General features: G+C 51.7%; 2 protein-coding genes across 3 annotated transcripts; both read right to left on the reverse strand.

The window, feature by feature from the left end:
* Positions 1–1,427: 1,427 nt before the first annotated feature.
* On the reverse strand, positions 1,428–11,770 carry Surf6 (surfeit 6). The gene is made up of 5 exons (XM_052181923.1): positions 11,566–11,770; positions 9,103–9,303; positions 8,709–8,797; positions 2,919–3,119; positions 1,428–2,771 (listed from the first exon to the last, which is right to left on the reverse strand). Exons 1-5 carry the CDS (start codon positions 11,657–11,659, stop codon positions 2,292–2,294), a joined length of 1,065 nt encoding a protein of 354 aa, XP_052037883.1. The 5' UTR covers positions 11,660–11,770; the 3' UTR covers positions 1,428–2,291.
* A 1,355-nt stretch (positions 11,771–13,125) lies between these two features.
* Positions 13,126–18,237, reverse strand: Med22 (mediator complex subunit 22). Of its 2 annotated transcripts, XM_052181936.1 has the most exons (4): positions 17,864–18,234; positions 17,003–17,083; positions 16,113–16,321; positions 13,126–13,838 (listed from the first exon to the last, which is right to left on the reverse strand). In XM_052181936.1, exons 1-4 carry the CDS (start codon positions 17,984–17,986, stop codon positions 13,649–13,651), a joined length of 603 nt encoding a protein of 200 aa, XP_052037896.1. In that variant the 5' UTR covers positions 17,987–18,234; the 3' UTR covers positions 13,126–13,648. The 2 variants fall into 2 exon arrangements, with proteins under 2 accessions (XP_052037896.1, XP_052037897.1); XM_052181937.1 differs by lacking the exon at positions 17,003–17,083 and having other exon boundaries at positions 17,864–18,237.
* Positions 18,238–18,250: the final 13 nt, after the last annotated feature.

Consider the following 18,250-nt stretch of genomic DNA (forward strand, 5'->3'; position numbering starts at 1 on the left):
AGCTGCTTTATCCCTAGCTCAGGTAGTGACTGTCTGGTCCCACCGGTGGGCACAACTTCACAACCTGACTGATGAGCGGCACAAAGGAGAAGAGGAAGTCCATGGCATAAGGCCCTTGTCAGAATAACTGATAAGGATAAAGTTTTCACAAGGCCACCTCCCACAGAGCACCTGTACCGTGTGGGGGACAAGCTACACATAGCCTTTGAGGACATATGAACTCAAACTGAAGTCTGCTTTCTTGGAGTATCCTAGAATGCACATATTTTCACCCCTTCATAATCTTAGAACTCCAGCCACCTAACTGTATCTGCCCAATACTCTACATCTTGACTTCAGTGTTAAGAGCCACGCATAGCAGTGCCTGAAGGCAGGGTTCTCCTCCCACTGCCGGCGCTAGGACTGGGTTTATGGCATTTATGGCATCGGGCTCACACAGGTAGGAATTTACCCATAAGCCATCTCACCGGCTCTTCTGGGTGTTTGTTGGGTATATGTGTACCCACTTTCATGGGAGCTGGCACCCGACTTCCATCTTGCTGATGCCCAGGCTCTCCTTTCTGCCGCTAAGTATTCCAGGTTAGCTGGCCAGAGCTCACGGGCCAATTCTACCCTTACTTCCCATTTCATAGATCCAGACCACATCTGGATTTTTAACAAGGTTCCAAAAATTAAAGTGGGGCTGTCTGGCTTGCAGTTACTGCTTTTACCAGCAGAGGTGCCTCTCCCAGACTATGCTGGCTTGGAATTCTCAAACTTGCTGCCTTCCTGCCGCAACCTCTCCAGCACTGCAATTACAGCAGAGTGCTGATACTTCTGCCTACATCTGTTGTTTTATTGTTACTGTTTTATTTTCTCACACAGGTCTCTACGTAGCCCTGGCTGCCCTCAAACTCAAGAGATCCACCTGCCTATGCCTCCTGAGTAATGGGACTAAAGGTGTGTGCCACCACACACAAGCCTTTCTTTTTTTTTTTTTTTTTTTTTTTGGTTTTTTGGATTTGGTTTTTTTTTTGAGACAGTGTTTCTCTGTGTAGCCCTGGCTGTCCTGGAACTCACTCTGTAGACCAGGCTGGCCTCAAACTCAGAATCCGTCTGCCTCTGCCTCCCAGAGTGCTGGGATTACAGGCATGCGCCACCACCGCCCGGCTACACACAAGCATTTCTTAATTCTGTTTAGCCTTTAGCAATTACAGACTACTGCAGCCCTGCCAACGCACTCCTGTACCCAGCTCTCACCTGGGAGGGTGGCTCTGTACCGTGTCTGGCCATTCCTCTCACCCAGTTAGAAGGACCTACCTCCTCACCACCTCACCCCAGCCAGCATCCCAGGAGCTGTTCTGCCCTGCTGTGCCTCCTTAAGCACACTGACTTATCTTAGGGTTTCTATTGCTGTGATAAAACAAAACACCATGACCAAAAGCAACTTGTGGGAGGAAAGGGTTTACTTCATGTTACATTTCCAGGTAACAGTATATCACCAAGGGAAGCCAGGACAGGAACCTAGAAGCAGGAACTAAAGCAACCCAGGACCACCAGTCCAGGGGTGGCACTGTGCACAATGAACTGGTCCCTACTGCATCATTCACCAGTAAAAAATATGCACCATGGGCCTGCCCACAGGTCAGTCTAGTGGGGCTCTTGGTTAAGGCGCTCTCTTCTCAGACAATCCCAGCTTGTGTCAAACTGATGTAAAACTAGGCAACAGTCAACCCCAAGTCTCAGCCACCAACTGGCTCACAGGTGACCAAGCACATCCTGTGGACTCAGGAAGGCCTCTAGGTTTAGCTGGATACTGGAGCTCCGGCCCAGAGACATACCTGACTAGATCAGACTCTGACAACTCCCTGGGCTCTCTTCCTGGTCCCCAGGAACTAGTAAATACAGACCAAGTAGTCAAGGCCTCTTGTTCTCATGGCCAATGGAAATACAGGTGGGCAGGAAAGGGTCAGTGGGGTGCCTCACCCTAACCTCTATCCTGACTCTGCAGCATTCACAACAGATACACACAGACATACAGACACAGACACACCCCTCCCAAGACATGGGCACAGATTCCCTTCATCCCGCTCAGGGACTGGAGGACACGGTCCTCCTTAAGGATGCTGCAGAAACACCCTGGCATGTGGTCAGAGATCTTGCTATGGTTGTGGGTGCAAGGGCTGTGTCAACCTCACACAGGAGACCCAGGCTGTCACCTAGGCCTGCACTAGCACCACATTCCACCCCAACCCTCAAGGATGGAGATGGAGGGAAGCTGCGGAGCCAGGAACTCGGCAGGTGCAAACTGCTCAGGAGAGGCCTGCGCGCTCCAGGTCCTGGGGCAGCACCCGGCCCTTCTTGCGGGCCTTCTGTAGCCGTCGCTCAGCCCGAGCTGCCTTCTTCTTGCGCAAGTTCTGGCGCCGCTTGTCCTGCCGCTGCTGCATCTTCTCCACCACATGCTCTGACCGCTTCTCCCACTTGCGCTGCCGCTGTACCCGGCGCTTCTCTTTGCGCTTCAGGGCCTCCTGCAGCAGACGTTCATCGTCCCTGATCTTCACACCCTCAGCCTTGTACAGCAAGTTGGTCCACTTCATCTTGGCCTCCAGCTCCTGGGCCTTGGCAGCATCCTGATCTCGAAGCTCCTCCAGCCGGCCCTGCCGAGCGTGCAGGCGCTCCAGCAGCTGCCTGTAGTTCCTGCCTGTGAGTGGTGTCAAGTTCCCTTTCACCTTCTGCCGCTTCTCCTTCTTGCGCTGAGCCTTGCTGGCTGGCTCCTCTTCAGTCACTTCCACCTACAGGGAAGAGGCACATCAGTACCCCCAAATCTTACCAGTGTCACAGACCAATAGCTTCTGCCCCTTAGCCGGGAGTCACCAGCATCACCTAGACCATCACACGGGCAGAGTCGGGCCAAAGGCACTCAGCTCAGATGTTCTCACCTTATTAAAGATGAGCGCTGACTCCTGCAGCTCCTTGCAGGCCGCTGCGGGGGGCGCCTTGACTGGCTCCTCCTTTTTCTCAGCCTCTGCAACCCGCTGCTTTGCTCGGAGCTCCTTCCGCTTCCTCTTCTTCCGCTCTCTCTCCTGCTTCCTCCGCTGCCTCTTTTCTAGGGTGGCAGCGGACAGCTCCTTGGTGCTACCCTGTGGGTAAAAGAAAGGTGGAGGGTTCAGGCTGCAGGGTCCTTATCCGGCATGTGGCTGAGAGGAGAGGAAAGCCTCGTGCAGGCCACAAGTCCACGGCGCCCGCATGTCCCCACTATGTGACCTGTCACCCAGATGAACAGCAGTGCTGAGGAACCCCTGTAAGACTCGCCCAGTCTTACCTACTGGACCCCGCCCCCCAGTGGACCATGCAGAGATGGAAAAATTGATGCAAAACGCATGAGGAATTTTTAATTAAAAATGCTAGCATGCCAGGGTCACTCTGTATACAAAGAGTGGGTGACCCTCGCCCTCCGCGCTGCGGACTTTTTATACAGACTCCAGGGCAGACTCCATTAGGCACAATGTGATTGGCAGAACGGTAATATTCTCAAACAGATTGGTCCCCTGGGGGATGAGGTAAATGGCCAACAGTCAATCCGATCAGTCCGGTCAGTCCTTTGTAATGTGTCCTCACCCCTAGGTCGGTCTCTCCCTCCACCTTTTGGTCTGAGGAATGCAACCCAACCCCTGACCCTATTTAAGTTACTGAGTTAACAATCCACAAGGAGGACATCCCTCCATGGCTGGAGTACAAACTTGCACAACCACTCTGGAACTCAATTTGGGGATTTCTCAGAAAACAGAATAGTTCTACCTCAAGACGCAGCTACACCACTCCTGAGTATATACCCAAAAGATGCTCCATTATCTGACAAGGACACTTGTTCAACTACGTTCACAGCAGCTTTATTCAAGTTAATAGCCAGAACCTGGAAAAACTCCAGATGTCTTGACTGAAGAATAAAGAAATTGTGGTTCCTTTACACAATGGACTATTTATTACTCAGCTATTAAAAACAAGGACATCATGAATTTTGCAAGCAAATAGACAGAACTAGAAAAGATCATCCTGGGGTGAGGTAACCCGGACCCAAAAGGACATGCATAGTATATACTAACTTATAAATGGGCATTAGCCATAAAAACATAAGATTACCACGGGACAATCCACAGACCCAAAGAAGCCCAAGGGAGGATGCTTGAATCTTTCTCTGAAGGGGAAATAGACACTGGAGGTGGATGGAGGGGAAATGGGAAGAAGAGATTGAGAGGGGAATGGGAGAGAGCAGGGAGAGAAGAGAAATCAGCAGCAGGCAGGCGTCCTTAGGACCTGCTGCGGGAGTTTATGAGACGCTTAGCAGTGGGAGACATGGAGCCGTAGCCACCAGGACTCACAGTGGAGGGGTAAGGATACCAACTATGATGGTTTGAATATGCTTGGCCCAGGGAGTGGCACTATTAGAAACCCTTGTTGGAAGAAGTACGTCACTGTCTCACTGTCGGGGTGGGCAATGAGACCCCCCTCCTAACCACAGGGCAGTCTTTTCCTGGCTGCCTTTGGATAAAGATATAGAACTTTCAGCTCCTCCAGCCCCATGGCTGCCTGGACACGGCCATGCTCCCACCTTGATAATGGACTGAACCTCTAAACCAGCAAGCCAGCCCCAATTAAATGTTATTCTTTATAAGAGTTGCTTTGGTCATGGTGTCTCTTCACAGCAATGGAAGCAGGTGACATCAGGGACTGGGGTATTGCTTTGATAGACCTAACCATGTTTTTGTTTGGAAGAATGTGGATTTGTGGATTTTGGATTTGGAAAGCCATGGAACACTTTAACCGGGGATTAGTGGGACATCCTATTAGGACAGTGGTGCTAAGGGTGGTTTGAACTGGATAGGCCCGCTAGCCCAAGAGGTTTCAATGGAGAAGTATGTGGCCTGTTTTTGCGATATTTTGGTGAAGAACATGGCTGCTTTATGCCACTGTCCAAGAATCTGTCTGAGGCTAAAGTGAAGAAACTTAGATTAATTGCTTTGACAAATGAAGTCTCAGGACAGCCTGTATAAATTCCATTGTGTAGTTACTGAAGTTCACTCTTATTAAGAGTGTTTTAATGAAAAGGGGCAAGCTGAGAAAAGAAAAATATAAAATGCATTGTAATAAAGGGGCACCAGAAAGTGAAATGAAGCGGGATCCTATGTTCAAGGAGGTAACAGATGAATGGAGTGGTGACTTTTTGGGTAAGATCCCACCCAGCTAAGCTTAGGTCCGGGCATGGCGGTACACACCTTTAATCCCAGGAGACAGGGCAAGCAGATCTCCGAGTTCAAGGTGTATCTACAGAGCAAGACCCAGGACAGCCAAGCTTAGGCAAGTGAAGGAGTTGGAAAATGGAAAGCTGGTGATGAGCCAGGCGGTGGTGGCGCACGCCTGTAATCCCAGCTCTCTGGGAGGCAGAGGCAGGTAGATTTCTGAGTTCAAGGCCAGCCTGGTCTACAGAGTGAGTTCCAGGACAGCCAGGGCTATACAGAGAAACCCTGTCTCAAAAAAAAAAAAAAAAACCAAATCCAACACCCCCCCCCCCCAAAAGAAAGAAAGCTGGTGATAATGTAATAGGTGTGCCAGGTTTCAGGCTCAGCAAGCAGCAGAACTCAGCAGCTTCAGCCATGTGACTCTGGCTTTAGAGTCAAGGACAAAGGGACTACTGGGACAATTGATGCTGGTTAGCTGGAGCTAAGAAATTAACAGTGATTAAGTGACCAGCATCGCTGAGGTAAAATCTTCTGGGAAGTGTTTTCTGAGAGCACAAAGAAGCTGTGTTCCAGAGAGCCAAGGCTGTACCTCATACTGCAGCTGTACTGGCTAATATGTCAGAGTCACCCCAGTAATCATGGTTTTGAAGGCATGAAGGGGTCATGGAGAGTAGGTGAGGACTGGCACTGTGAGAGGTCAGGGAAGGCCATTGGTGAAGGTGCAGCCGCAGTTGTAGTTGAAGGCCCAAGACTGAAGGGGTCTTGCAAAATTGAGGCTTGGCACCATGAAGGGAGAGAGAGCCTATGAGAGGCTACTGGTGAAGCCTAGTTGCAGCGGAAGACCCCAGCGTATTGGAGATGCCAGTACCATGGGATGATCTCCAAGAACAGCAGCAGCAGTGAGTGGATCAACCTGAGCTTAGAGTGCTACAGAGGGCAGAGCTGGAGAAGTGACGCCAGCCCTTTGGAGGAGCCCAGAAGATCATGTGTTGATCCCAGACATTAAAACAAGAAGCTGTGAAGCTGAAGTTGCCTTGAAGACTCCAAGATGTTGAGATGCCAGAGCCACGGGCTATCTGCTGAGGAAAGCGCTAACAGGGAGTAGAACCAACCCAGGAGAAAGAAGTTTGTTGGAGTCAACAAAGATGAAATGGAGTTGGAGATCTGAAGACCACTTTGACATCAGACATGGAGATGCAGAGTTTGGAGTTTGCCCAGCTGGTTTCCTGTCTTGCTTTGGGAATTACAGTTAAGTGGGTGGATGAATCTCAGAAAAGACTCTGAACTTTGAACTTTTAACACTGTTGAGACTATTATAGACTCTCGGGTTTTGGAGGCTCAACAAAATGTATTTTTTATTTTTCTATGTCTAGGTATGGTCCCCAGACTCACGTGTTTAAACACGCCCATGGGGGCCAGGGAATGGAATGTGCTGGTCTGAATATGGTTGGCCCAATGAGTGGCACTACTAGGAGGTATGGCCTTATTGGAGAAACTGTGCCACTGTGGGAGTGGGCAATGAGACCCTCCTAACTACACGAGGGTCAGTCTTCTGTCTGCCTTTGGATGAAGATGTAGCACTTTTGGCTCCTCTAGTTCCATGTCTGCCTCCACGATGTTATGCTCCTGCCTTGATGATAATGGGCTGAACCTCTGAACCAGTAAGCCAGCTAAAATTAAATGTCCTTTGTAAGAGTTGCTCTGCTCATGCTGTCTCTTCACAGCAAAGGAAACTCTAAGATACCAACCTACCCACAAAACCTTCAACCGAAAATTGTCCAGCCTATAAGATAAGAAGGGACAAAGATAGACCAGAGACTGAGAGAATGGCCAACCAATGACTGACCCAAATTGAGATCCATCTCACAGTCAAGAACCAACTCTGACATTATTAATGATACTCTATTATGCTTGCAGACAGAAGCCTACCATAATTCTGAGAGGCTCCACACAGCAGCCGATGGAAACAAATGCAGAGACCCATAGCCAAACATTATAGAAAGTTCTTTCTATGGAAGAGATGGGGGAAGGACAGAGGGACCCGAAGGAACTCCACACAACGACCAATAGTCAACTAACCTAGACCAAAGGGAGCTCTGAGAGACTGAACCACCAACTGAAGAGCAAGCCTGGGCTGGAACCTAGGCTGCCGCGCATGCAGTAGATGTATGTGCAGCTTGGTCTTCACGCAGGTCCCCCAACAAGTGGAGTGGGGACCGTCTCTGACCCACACTGCTGCCTGCCTGTTCCCGACTGCAACACCTGTCTGACCTTGGTGGGGGAGGATGCACCTGGTCCTGCAGTGAGACGCAGGGTGGAGGGGATACCCTAGAGGGGCCTTCCCGCTCTCAGAGGAGAAAGGGAGGGGGAACAGGAAAGGACATCAGGGAACTGGAATTGGGATATAAAGTGAAGGGAAAAAAAAAAGGTCATGGCTCCAGTTCCCAGACCCCTCCAAGCTCATCGGCACACTTCATCTTGCATACCGTCTTCCACTGTCCTAGACTTTTGAACTTAGTTTGGGTTTCTAAAACGGAGTGCCTGTCTTCTACTCATGAAGCACACAGGCTGAGTTCTCTCTGCACCCTTCCTGTGCCACGGCTGACAGCACATTATATCTGACCAACCCAGGCCTGTACTGCAGGGTGAGGGCCTCCAGCCTTGATGCTACCTCTTAGGAACTGGAGACAGTGACAGGGATGGTGTAGTAGCTATTCCCGGTTGCCAACTTGACAATATCTGGAATAAACTACAATCTAGAATTGGAAGGCTCACCTATGATCCTAATCTGGAGGCTCAGAGATATAAGTTTCTGACCTGGACCTTGGCATGGAGATCTTGAAGCATAGTGGCTATGAATTCCAGAAGATTAAGATAAGGAGTTCAAGATCATCTGGGATTAGAGGCATGGAGGCACACGCCTTTAATCTGGGCTACACCCTCTGCTGGAGACCTACATGAGGACATTGGAGGAAGGAAGATTTACTCACTCTTCCTTGCCTGCTTGCCTCGTGGACTAAGCAACTGCTAGATCCTTGGACTTCCATCCACAGCTGCTGCTGCCCATTTTTGGGGAGTTGGACTACAGACTGTAAGTCATGGACAAATTCCTTAACTATATAGAGACTGCCCATACATTCTGTGACTCTAGAGAACCCGGACTAATACAGAGGGTAAGAAGCTAAAGCTCAAGAAAAGAGCCTAAAAAAAGGAGCTGGGGAGGCCAGCACCATGCAGCAGAGTCAAGGCCAGTCAGGTCACCTCTGCTGGACACTGACCTTCAGAGGGACATTCAGGCTGCGCTCCTCAAAGGAAGGCGGCCACGCTTCTGAGGGACACAAAGCTTCCTGGAGGCAGATGACACTGGGTACTGAGGCACTCCAAGAAAGGAACTACACCTGCTACCTCAACGCAGAGGTGGCCTGTACAGAAGCAGGCAAGGAAAGCACCCTCCAAGCCTGCTCCAGATGCTCAGGAAGACTCCCCACTTACCTGGGCCCGGGCCAGCTGGATCTTCTCATGCAGCCGTTGTCGCAGAAAATCCAGCGCAAAGACAGAGTCAGGTGCTGGGCCTTGGCTAGCTGAAGGGAAGAAAGCTGGGCTGAAAGGCAGCTGCCCTCCCACCACTTCTCTTCCTCCCTACCTCCCTCAGGACCAACTGGGGATCTACAGGCCACCATTAAGACGTTCTACCCAAACTCTTTAAGAAGAGGTCACTAGCAACCGCAATATGAGACTGGTCCCTAGGACACAGAAAAACAAGCAGTGCCTTGTCACCTGGTTGTTACGCAGCACAGGACTAACACCTGCTAGCACTGTTGAGCAGTGGGACATTTGTGTCTAGGTCCATCCCAGCCCTGACCATGCATACACTGGAGCCACTTACCTTGAGGGGACCCCAGGGAGCTGGAGCTCCCTTGTTTGGATACCACTGGTTTCTTGGCCCTAGACGAGGTGGGAGACTTCTTGCCCAGAGGTTTAGTCTTGTGCTCCTTAGCTTTCTGTTCCTGCTCCCGAGACTTCTTTTGTGTTTTCTTCCTTTTCTTTTTCGGAGGTCCATCAGCTTCTGAGCCTTTTGTTCTGACAGCTGAAATGTGAAACAAGCAGAATCCCTTCTGACCAACTCAGTAAAGAACGGTAATGCAAAGACGCAGGTAGCCAGGCCAGCAGCGCCTGACCAGAGCTTACACCCACCACCTGTAGACTAAACCCCTTAATATCTGGAGGCTAGGGCACTAGAGTTGCTGAGAGTTTGATGCCAGGCTGGGCTACATAATAAGATCCCATCTCAAGAGAGCAAATATAATTTTTTGTAATACAAAAATATACTCACCCACGTGACCTAGCAGTAAAGCACACGAGGACTAGAACACCAAGCTTCAGAGTGGTCACCACCCCATTATCTACACACAGTTACCCTCTTCCGGGAATAAAGGGCAGTACTGCCACACACTTTCTCCTCACTGCCCAAATTTCAACACTAGGCTTGTGGATAACAATTTCCTCCTAAATAAAACCTGCCAGCAGGGTGGGACACGCCTTTAATCCCAGCACTCAGGAGACAAAGGTAGGTGGATCTCAGTGAGTTCAAAGTCAGTCTGGTCTACCAAACGAGTTCCAGGACAGCCAGGTATACACAGAGAAACGAAAGAATGGAGAAAGGGAAAAAGGGAAAAGAAAACAGGGAAAGGGAAGGAAGAAGCAAGCAAGCTTCCATCTTGGAAGACACTCCTTAAACTCGGGAACCACACACTAGGGCTTAGAAGTCCCTGAAACTGAGCAGATTCATTAGGCCTCCTCTTACCCGAGCATATATATAAGGCTGAGCATCACTTAGTCAAACACACGTACATGAAATAGATACTGTCCAACTTCTGAGCTGCCTGCAAGCTGTCCTACAGGGCTTCCAGGACAGTCAAAGCTACGCGGAGAGACCCTGGAGAATGGGGGTGGGGAAGCCATCAGTCCTAAAGCTTTCAGTTTGCTGTCCCTGGGCCTGAAAGATACACTAATGTTGTTTAAACTTGCCTTGACTTTCTTTGTTGTATAAACTTCAAGAAACTGCTTCAAGAAATATTTTCCCTTAAAAAAAAAAATGGGAATTTGGGGTAACCTAAATCCATGTTTCCAACCGGCTCCAGCAAACTCTTCCTGTGCAGCTGTGGGTTCTGTCGTGGCTGAGCAGAAGCTTGTGTCTTCCTTCCTACACAATATCATCTAACAGGTCTCACACTTAGGCAAGTGCTCCAACACTAAATCCTATTTCCAATCCTCCTTTGCCTTTTTGTAAATTACATTTTAATCACGTGCATGTATGTGTAGAGTGCGTGCACCATAAATGAGGGTGTCTGTGGAGTGCAAAAAGGGGTGGATGCTGGGAACAATCCCTGCCTCTCCTGCGAGCTGTAGATACACAGAACTATCGCGCCACCTCTCCAGCTCCTCCTTTTTACTTATTTTCCAGGACAGCCAGGGCTAAACAGAGAAACCCTGTCTCAAATGAACAAACAAACAAAAAGGGTCTCAAGTATGCAGTCCTGGCCATCTGGAATTGTTTGCCAAGTGCTGGTGTTAAAGGCATGTGACTCAGAATCCCCCACCTCCCGCCACCACGCCTCCCAGACTCATTTACTTTTACGAGTGTTGTTTGTAAGTATATATGTCTGTACATCAAGACCACTCCTGGTCCACTGGGGGCCAGTGGAGAGTATTAAGAGCCCCTAGAACTGGAGTTAGGGACAGTTTTAAGCTGCCACGTAGGTACTGGGAACCAAATCTGGGTCCTATGCAGGAGTAACAAGTGCTCTTAAGTACCGAGCCGTATCTCCACCCGCCCCTTTTACTTTTTGAGAGTTTCCTGAAGTTGCTCACGCAGAGGTGAACACATCATGTAGCCCAGGCAGGCCGGCGGGTCTTGCCCTCAAGGTCCTTCTCCTCAGCCCCTCTACCAACCAGGTCCAGACGCAATTAACATTTAAGACTTGCTTCCACTTCCGATGATGAGGAAATGTTAGCGTTTTAAACTAAACGGCCAAGAATGGAGTGTGCGTTCTTTCAACGCATGAAACACATTCAACAGACAAGAACTGAAAAATACACACAGCCGGTAAGAAAACTCTTCACATTTCTAATAGCAAGTCCGTTTTTCTTTCCGCTCGAGTCTGGTAATTTCCTAACCCGCCCCCCGCCCCACACACTCCATCAGGACCCAGAGCTCAAGCCTTTGCTGTCCCGCCAGTACCCACCCGCTCGAACTCATCCCTTGTGGAGGGTCCAGCCCGGACCTAGAACAGCGGGCTCCATTCCGACGGCGTCCACTCCCAAAGGCTGCTCGGGCCTGATGCCTTACCCCACTTGCTCTTCTGCCGCTCAGGGCCAGGCTGCGCGCAGATCTTCTTGGCCAAGTCCTGCAGATAGGCATCCTTGGCCAGGAGCGAAGCCATGTTGGCAACCAAAGCCGGGGCCAGAATTGGAGGCTCCCGCGGCCGAGCCCCGCCGGAAGCACCGTGTATGCAGGCACTTGTAGAGCGGCGTGATCCTACCGGAAGTATCTCATGCGCAGACGCCGCCGGGCCAACGCTATTAGCCCGGGAGCCCCGGAAGCCACGCCCCCAGCCCCCGGAAGTACAAAGACGCAGCCGCTTCCCACTCGGAGCTCAATTAGCCATGCCTGAGGGGCCGGCGGGCTCTTAATCTGGAGGCGGTGCTCTGAAAACTGTAGCCTGTGACCTGAGCGCGCTGGGCTTCCGCCGAGCTTGCGGCCCTCAGCGCCTGGCAGACCCTAGGCTACTATAGCTCTTTCCCTACTGTTGGACTGAAGGTCAGCACCCGGCCTGCAGGGGATGCCTAGGACTCTACTGTCAGTCCCGCCACACACAAATTAGTCACGCAAAACACAATTAGGTAAGACGTGAGCGACAACTGGAGATAAGTATGGCGTGGATCCTAGATTACATGCGGTAGCAATGCATCTCAATGGTGATGGTACTGGGACTTGCAGTTGGCATTAAAGCTACTTATGAAGAAATGAAGGGAAAAGCAAGCCCCAAGAGGAGGGTAAGGTAGCTTGTGAGCAACTCACAAGTCAATGCTCATGAAAAAAGGTGATGTACAAGCTACCCCACTCGCGAAATCCGAATCCCCAACAGTATCGCTATGGAGTTCTGCCCCTGGTCACACAAGCAGGAGAAAGCAGGTGCCCTTTAAATGAGCTTCGCTTTGAAATGTGAACGACAGAATTAACTAAACAGGAAAACTGTCGTTCATTAAGGCTTTGGAATCCCTTCTGAACTGTTGCTTTTAGTGTTTTCCCCAACTCTCCACCCCGTGGACAGCTTTTCCACGGCACTTACAAGCTCTTCCAACAGTTAACATTGCAGTGCCATCACTCTGGTGGAAAACCCTCTCATTGCCCCTAGCTACACACAGTGCTATGCTGTTTGACTATTAAAGGTGCTGGGCCGCCTGGTGGCCAGCCCATGTTCCTCACAGATCCAGAACTTCTACTTCCATGGATGAAGCATGCTGACGGACTGAAAGCACACACCTGCCCCAGAACCATGGGTTCTGAATGTGAGCCGTAAGCCCAATACTGAGAGGTGATGGCATCTGAGTTCCCAGTTGTTTCTGGGAATTTCACTTCCAAGCAAGACACCTCACCCCTCCCAAGCCCGTGGTCAGTCCCTCTAAGATGCAGGCATGCTAGCTCGAAGTTAGGATGGCCAAACTAGATGGCATCAGAGGTACAGGTGTCATAGTCATACAGCTTGCAGTAATAGCAGACTTTTCCTTCATTTATTGTATGTCAAGGACTTACTCGATGCTAGGTGCCCAAAGCTAAACAAGAAGGAGGGGCTGTTCCTCAAGGAACCCAAGGACTGACTGATCAGGAAACAAACACAACAGCACAGAAAGCTGATGTTTTATTCAACGGTCTCATCACAGAAGTAGCAGAAGGAAACGGTGGGAGAATCCAGGAAGATGCCCTGGCTAGCTGCCCCTCACAGTCTTGCTAGGACTGTCAGCTGTGGCTGACATTTATGCTCCAGACAGTGGACAGAGCTCTACATAGAACCTGAACCTAAGGATGGGTGACTGGACTTGACCAAGGCCCACTGAATACCTCACAACTCTAAACAAGCTGGAGCTGACTTCCCATCACCAGCCACCTTCCCTATTCAAGATCTTCAATGGGACAAACTTCAGCCTGGCAGTCAGGAAGGTGGCCACCTGTCTGTAAATAACTGAACAGCAATCCCCAATGATCACAGGGAACTGGCCCTGGCTCCTAAGGTCACAGTGGCTCCTGATCCCAAAGTCCCCAGGGAAGCTAAGACTGAAAAAAGCTAGGCTGTAGTGGGTATCCACAGGACTTCCTTCCTGATAAACTAGGGCCCTAGGGAGGGCTACCCTGAGCTGGTACCCCAAGAGGCTCAGGTATGTTCTGCAGGGCCAGGGCCACCACCATGGGAATGGACAGAGGCTGCAGGCTGCAAGGGACCAGCACCAGTCTCCGGGGACGCCAGAAGAGGGGCTGAGAGGCCATCAGCAGAATCTGTGTCGAGGTCCAGCCTCCAGTAAGCTTCACATAGAGGCAGGTCATTAGCTTCGCAGAGACTTGAGCTTTGCCACCACAAGAAACCCCCAGGAGTGACAGGAGCAGGCAGAGGAAAGCCAGGGGAAGCAAGACAGATGCAGAGTTAAGACATGGACATCACCTGACTGCCTCCCCTTCTCCTCTGGGCTGGCCCCTCTGCTAAGCAGTTCGGTCATTCTTGCATCCAAAGAAAGGTGGTGTCAACAGGCCATGTGACTCAGGCAAGCTCTCCCCATGGGCCACATGTCCTTACTGACACACAGGTCTCTCCTTGTTCCTATCAGTCTCCTCCTGCTACCCACCCCTTACCAGCAGGGTAGTGAAGACTTCACAAAGAGCTCCTGGTGGCAGACCTGTTTCCATCCTGTCAGGGGCCTGGCCTAACTGGGTACAGGCAGCAGTGCAGGTCTGGGCATCTCTCTCTGCGCCACTATTCTAGCTCTACAGTGCCAAGCCCCAAGCGTTATGCATTCTGTCTCCTTCATTACACAGGGAAAGCCAGGGACGGGCGGCGGCAAGCACTGCCCCTCCGTGGTTACGGCAGTGCTTACCTGGAGCGCATCTCCACAGCTGCCTGTGCACAAGGCCCTGGCTTTCTCCCATGCCTGCCCCCAGCAGTCTCTCTCAGAACTACCCAAGACAAAAGGAGCAGCATCCCCAGGAGAGAAGGAAGGCCAAGCCAGAAAGAGCAAGCAGTTAGTATACAGGCAAGAGTAGCCGTGCAGAGGGGAGGCTGGGAGGCTGGGCAGCTGGTGGTGGTGTGGGCATGAGGCTGATGGGGCAGATAAACCTACTGCCTCACCTACAGAAGAGCTCTGCCGCTTAAGGAAACACATGGGCTGCTTCACCATGAGGAACGCAGAGAGGCGACTGCCCAAAGAGGACATGGATTGTCCCAGAAACTTATGCACGTGATCCACATGATCCAAGGGACTGAGGCTTTGGAAACCCGGTGCTCTGGGCTCCTATCTGAGCAATTTATCCCCTCAACCTCTGTAGCAGGACTGAGTCATTGTCCCAATACTGATCCACCCAAGTGTCCTTGAAGCAGTAGCTGTCTACAAGGTAATGACAGGAAAATGTGAAGAAACTCACCCTGGGTGGGTCTAAGTCTCTGCCATTTTGAGGTGCAGTAAATGCTCCCACTTTTCTGCTAAGATGATGACAGTGGAACCAAAGGTAACCCCAAAACTCTCTGGAGAGCTTCAGAATTACTGAAGCTAGGCAGTGGTGCTGAGTCTATGAAGGGAAGAAACCCCGGAGCACACACCACTGTAGCACTGGACTCTGTAGCTCAGCTTCTGGTTTTTGTTTTTTTGTTTTTTGTTTTTTTTTTTTTCGAGACATGGTTTCTCTGTGTAGCCCTGGCTGTCCTGGAACTCACTCTGTAGACCAGGCTGGCCTCGAACTCAGAAATCCGCATGCCTCTGCCTCCCAAGTGCTGGGATTAAAGGCGTGTGCCACCACCGCCTGGCTCTGACTGTAGCTTCTAGGCAGCAGCAGCAAACCCCCCCCCAGGGAAAGACAGGCTTTCCTAGGGCGGGGCGGGGCGGGGCGGGGCACTGCTGAACAGACCCTCAACTTCAAGCTAAAGGGGTTTCCTACAGGTTTTACACTGGACTCTTCACTTCTCAAGGCCTCTCTGGATCTGAAAGTTTCAGGTTTCAAGATTTCTAAGTAGCCCTGTAGAGAGCTGGGTGACAGACCCTACCTGCTGCTGACCACTGCGACTAACCTAAGTAGGACACCAGGAGGCTCCAGCTCCACGAATAAGGCCGAACTGACCAGAAACAGGACATCCAAGGATCCCGGGCCCAGGATTCCAAGCCGCTCTGCTTGAGTTCCTTACTCCACCTCCCCAGGGTTCCCCACCTCAGTCACAAGGAACTGAATCTCTGAGCAAGCGGTAGGTAGGGGTGTCCCAGAAAGTGGACATTGTAATAGACCTGGAAGGCCACAAGGGGCCAATCCAGCCTTGACTGAACCGTCTAGACAGACAAAAAATTGAAAGCAGTAAGGCAGAGACTGTGTTGCCCTGGAGGGCTTCCTCACCCGCTGAGGATACCCTTTTCTGGCCACAGCCGCTGGCACAACCAAGTCCTGTGTTTTCATCCCTCTTCACTGAGGGAAGGCCTGGACCCCCGCTGGTGGCTGGCTGTGACTGTCTGTCCGTCACATCTAGTCAGGGGCTCTGCTGCCAAGGAGAAGCTGGAAAGGCACAGGCCACTGCAGGCCCTGGCTGGTCTGGGCAGCAGCAGGCAGCAGGCAGCACCTGCGTGGGAGTCCGGCCCTATCTGTACCTGGACGAGTAGTACTCCTCCTCCAGCTCGTACAGGTCGATGGAGACCTCATCCCTCAGGGTGACGAGCTTTCGATCACACTCCTCCTGCAGGGCTCGAAGCTGCTGGTTACGCTGGTCAATGGCTTCATTCACAGATGGGAAGTCATTGAGGATCAGAAACTGCTTGAGATCAGATACCAGCTTCATCAGTGACTCGCCAGCTCGGACCTGCACCACCATAATCAGGGCAAAATGTGAAAGGAAGCAGAGGCAGTGGCCTGCTCTGTACCACCGCTGCTGGGCCAGCAGTGCGATCTGGAAGTCTGCCTTATGCTCCGCAAAGAAAAACTCTGTCCTGTACAGAGCCATCTGTGAGGACTGAGGCACGGCGGGGAGGCAAGACCAGCCCCTCCATGAGCAAGCAGGCTAGGTCTGCTCACTTCAAGGAGTTCCCTCCCCAGCCACACCACTCACACGTGAACACATCCCGCGCACTCCACTCGGAGCCAATGGAAAACCACGCCCTGACTTTCCTCCTGACTTGGTTCTTTCCCAGATAGGACACAACTCCAAGTTGGGCAGTCCTGTGCCCCACACAGCTGCTGATACCCACTGCACAGACACTGGCCAGTAGGTTTTCCCTGCAAGATCAAGAGGGGCTCACATTTCACACATGACTCATTCAGCCGTTTGCCTTGGGAAACCTTGTCAACAGGAACAGCTGCCTTCCTTCTCACTACCAACACAGAAAGGACAAGGCCTTCTGTCTATTTAGCCCTCCTCCCAGTGCCCACGAGGGGCTGTCCCCTCAGACATGCTCTGCCCACCCCACTGGTCCCTTGTTTTCCTCTGCTACTCTGGACTCCGCCTACAAGGCCTCCATGGGTGTCTTCCACCCCGTGCACTCACGATGTTGGCAGCTCGAACGTGCATCTCATAATTGTCCTGTTCGCCCTGAGTAGCCCGCGACACCTGTGTCTCATCCTCAATCTGAGGGCAAATAAGAAAGCCTAGAATCAGCACAGGTAGCAGCCACCTAGCTGAGCCTGGCTCACAGGAACCCAATAGCTAATGGCCAATCCAATACCACCACCCTTCATGCCATCACCACAGCCTGTCAGGCCTTCCTACAGACGCGGAACCCTACTTCCTATCTAGACAACTGGCAATGTCGCCAACCCCTTCTTGTTCTCTGGGTGATAATGGACGTCTGCATGTCAAAAGGACACTGCCCAGTCTTTGAGACAGTTTACAAGAAATAAAATGCTAGCCGGGAGGTGGGCACACGCCTGTAATCCCAGCACCTGGGAGGCAGAGGCAGGCGGATTTCTGAGTTCGAGGCCAGCCTGGTCTACAGAGTGAGTTCCAGGACAGCCAGGGCTGCACAGAGAAACCCTGTCTCGAAAAACCAAAAAACAAACAACAAACAAAAAACAACAAAAAACAAAAGAAAAATTCTATGGATGGCGGTCATCACAACATGAGGAACCGTATTAAAGATTAAACTCATCGGTCAAGACTCTACAGCACGGGTAAAATCCGGCCTAGGGGGCGAGTGCCCAGTAACTAACATCGAGCCCCGGCAAATGGCCCACAGTTCTCTTCTCTGCTCCACCTTGTCACCATTTGGCTCTTCTATTTACCTGCTGTCCCTTTCCTTCTAAGGCCTCATCGCTTCCACCGCGCTCCTCTGCTAGCCCCAGCCCATGTACCCTGCCCCAGGGAAAGCCAGTTCCTGCCTCCTCCCACGGCTTCGGAACAGCTAGCTACCTTGGCGGTCTTGATGATCTCGGTGAAGTTGTCCATGATGGACTTGATGTCGTCTTTGAGCCGCTTGTTGTATGACTGCAGCAGCGTCTCCTTGCTCTGGGGCAGGGCTCTCTGCTGGGCCATGGCGGGCCCTGGGTGAGAGCCACAGTCCGGTCCGACCTGAACTGAGCACGCGGGGCTGGGGACGGGGGTTCCCGCTGCAAGAGCTCCGTCCACGAACACACGCCGAGCCCCTACCGCGCAGGATCAAAGCGCCCACTCCTTCACGCGGCTTCCGTTCACTCCTGGCGCCTCCCGCCGCCTCTCCAGGCAGCCTTACCGCGCCCGGTCCAGCCGACCCGGGCAAACGCGCAGCCGCGGCCCGACACGCCCCCGCTCAGGCTACGC

The sequence above is a fragment of the Apodemus sylvaticus genome, chromosome 5 (assembly GCF_947179515.1).
Source record: "Apodemus sylvaticus chromosome 5, mApoSyl1.1, whole genome shotgun sequence".
Taxonomy (NCBI): Eukaryota; Metazoa; Chordata; class Mammalia; order Rodentia; family Muridae; genus Apodemus; species Apodemus sylvaticus.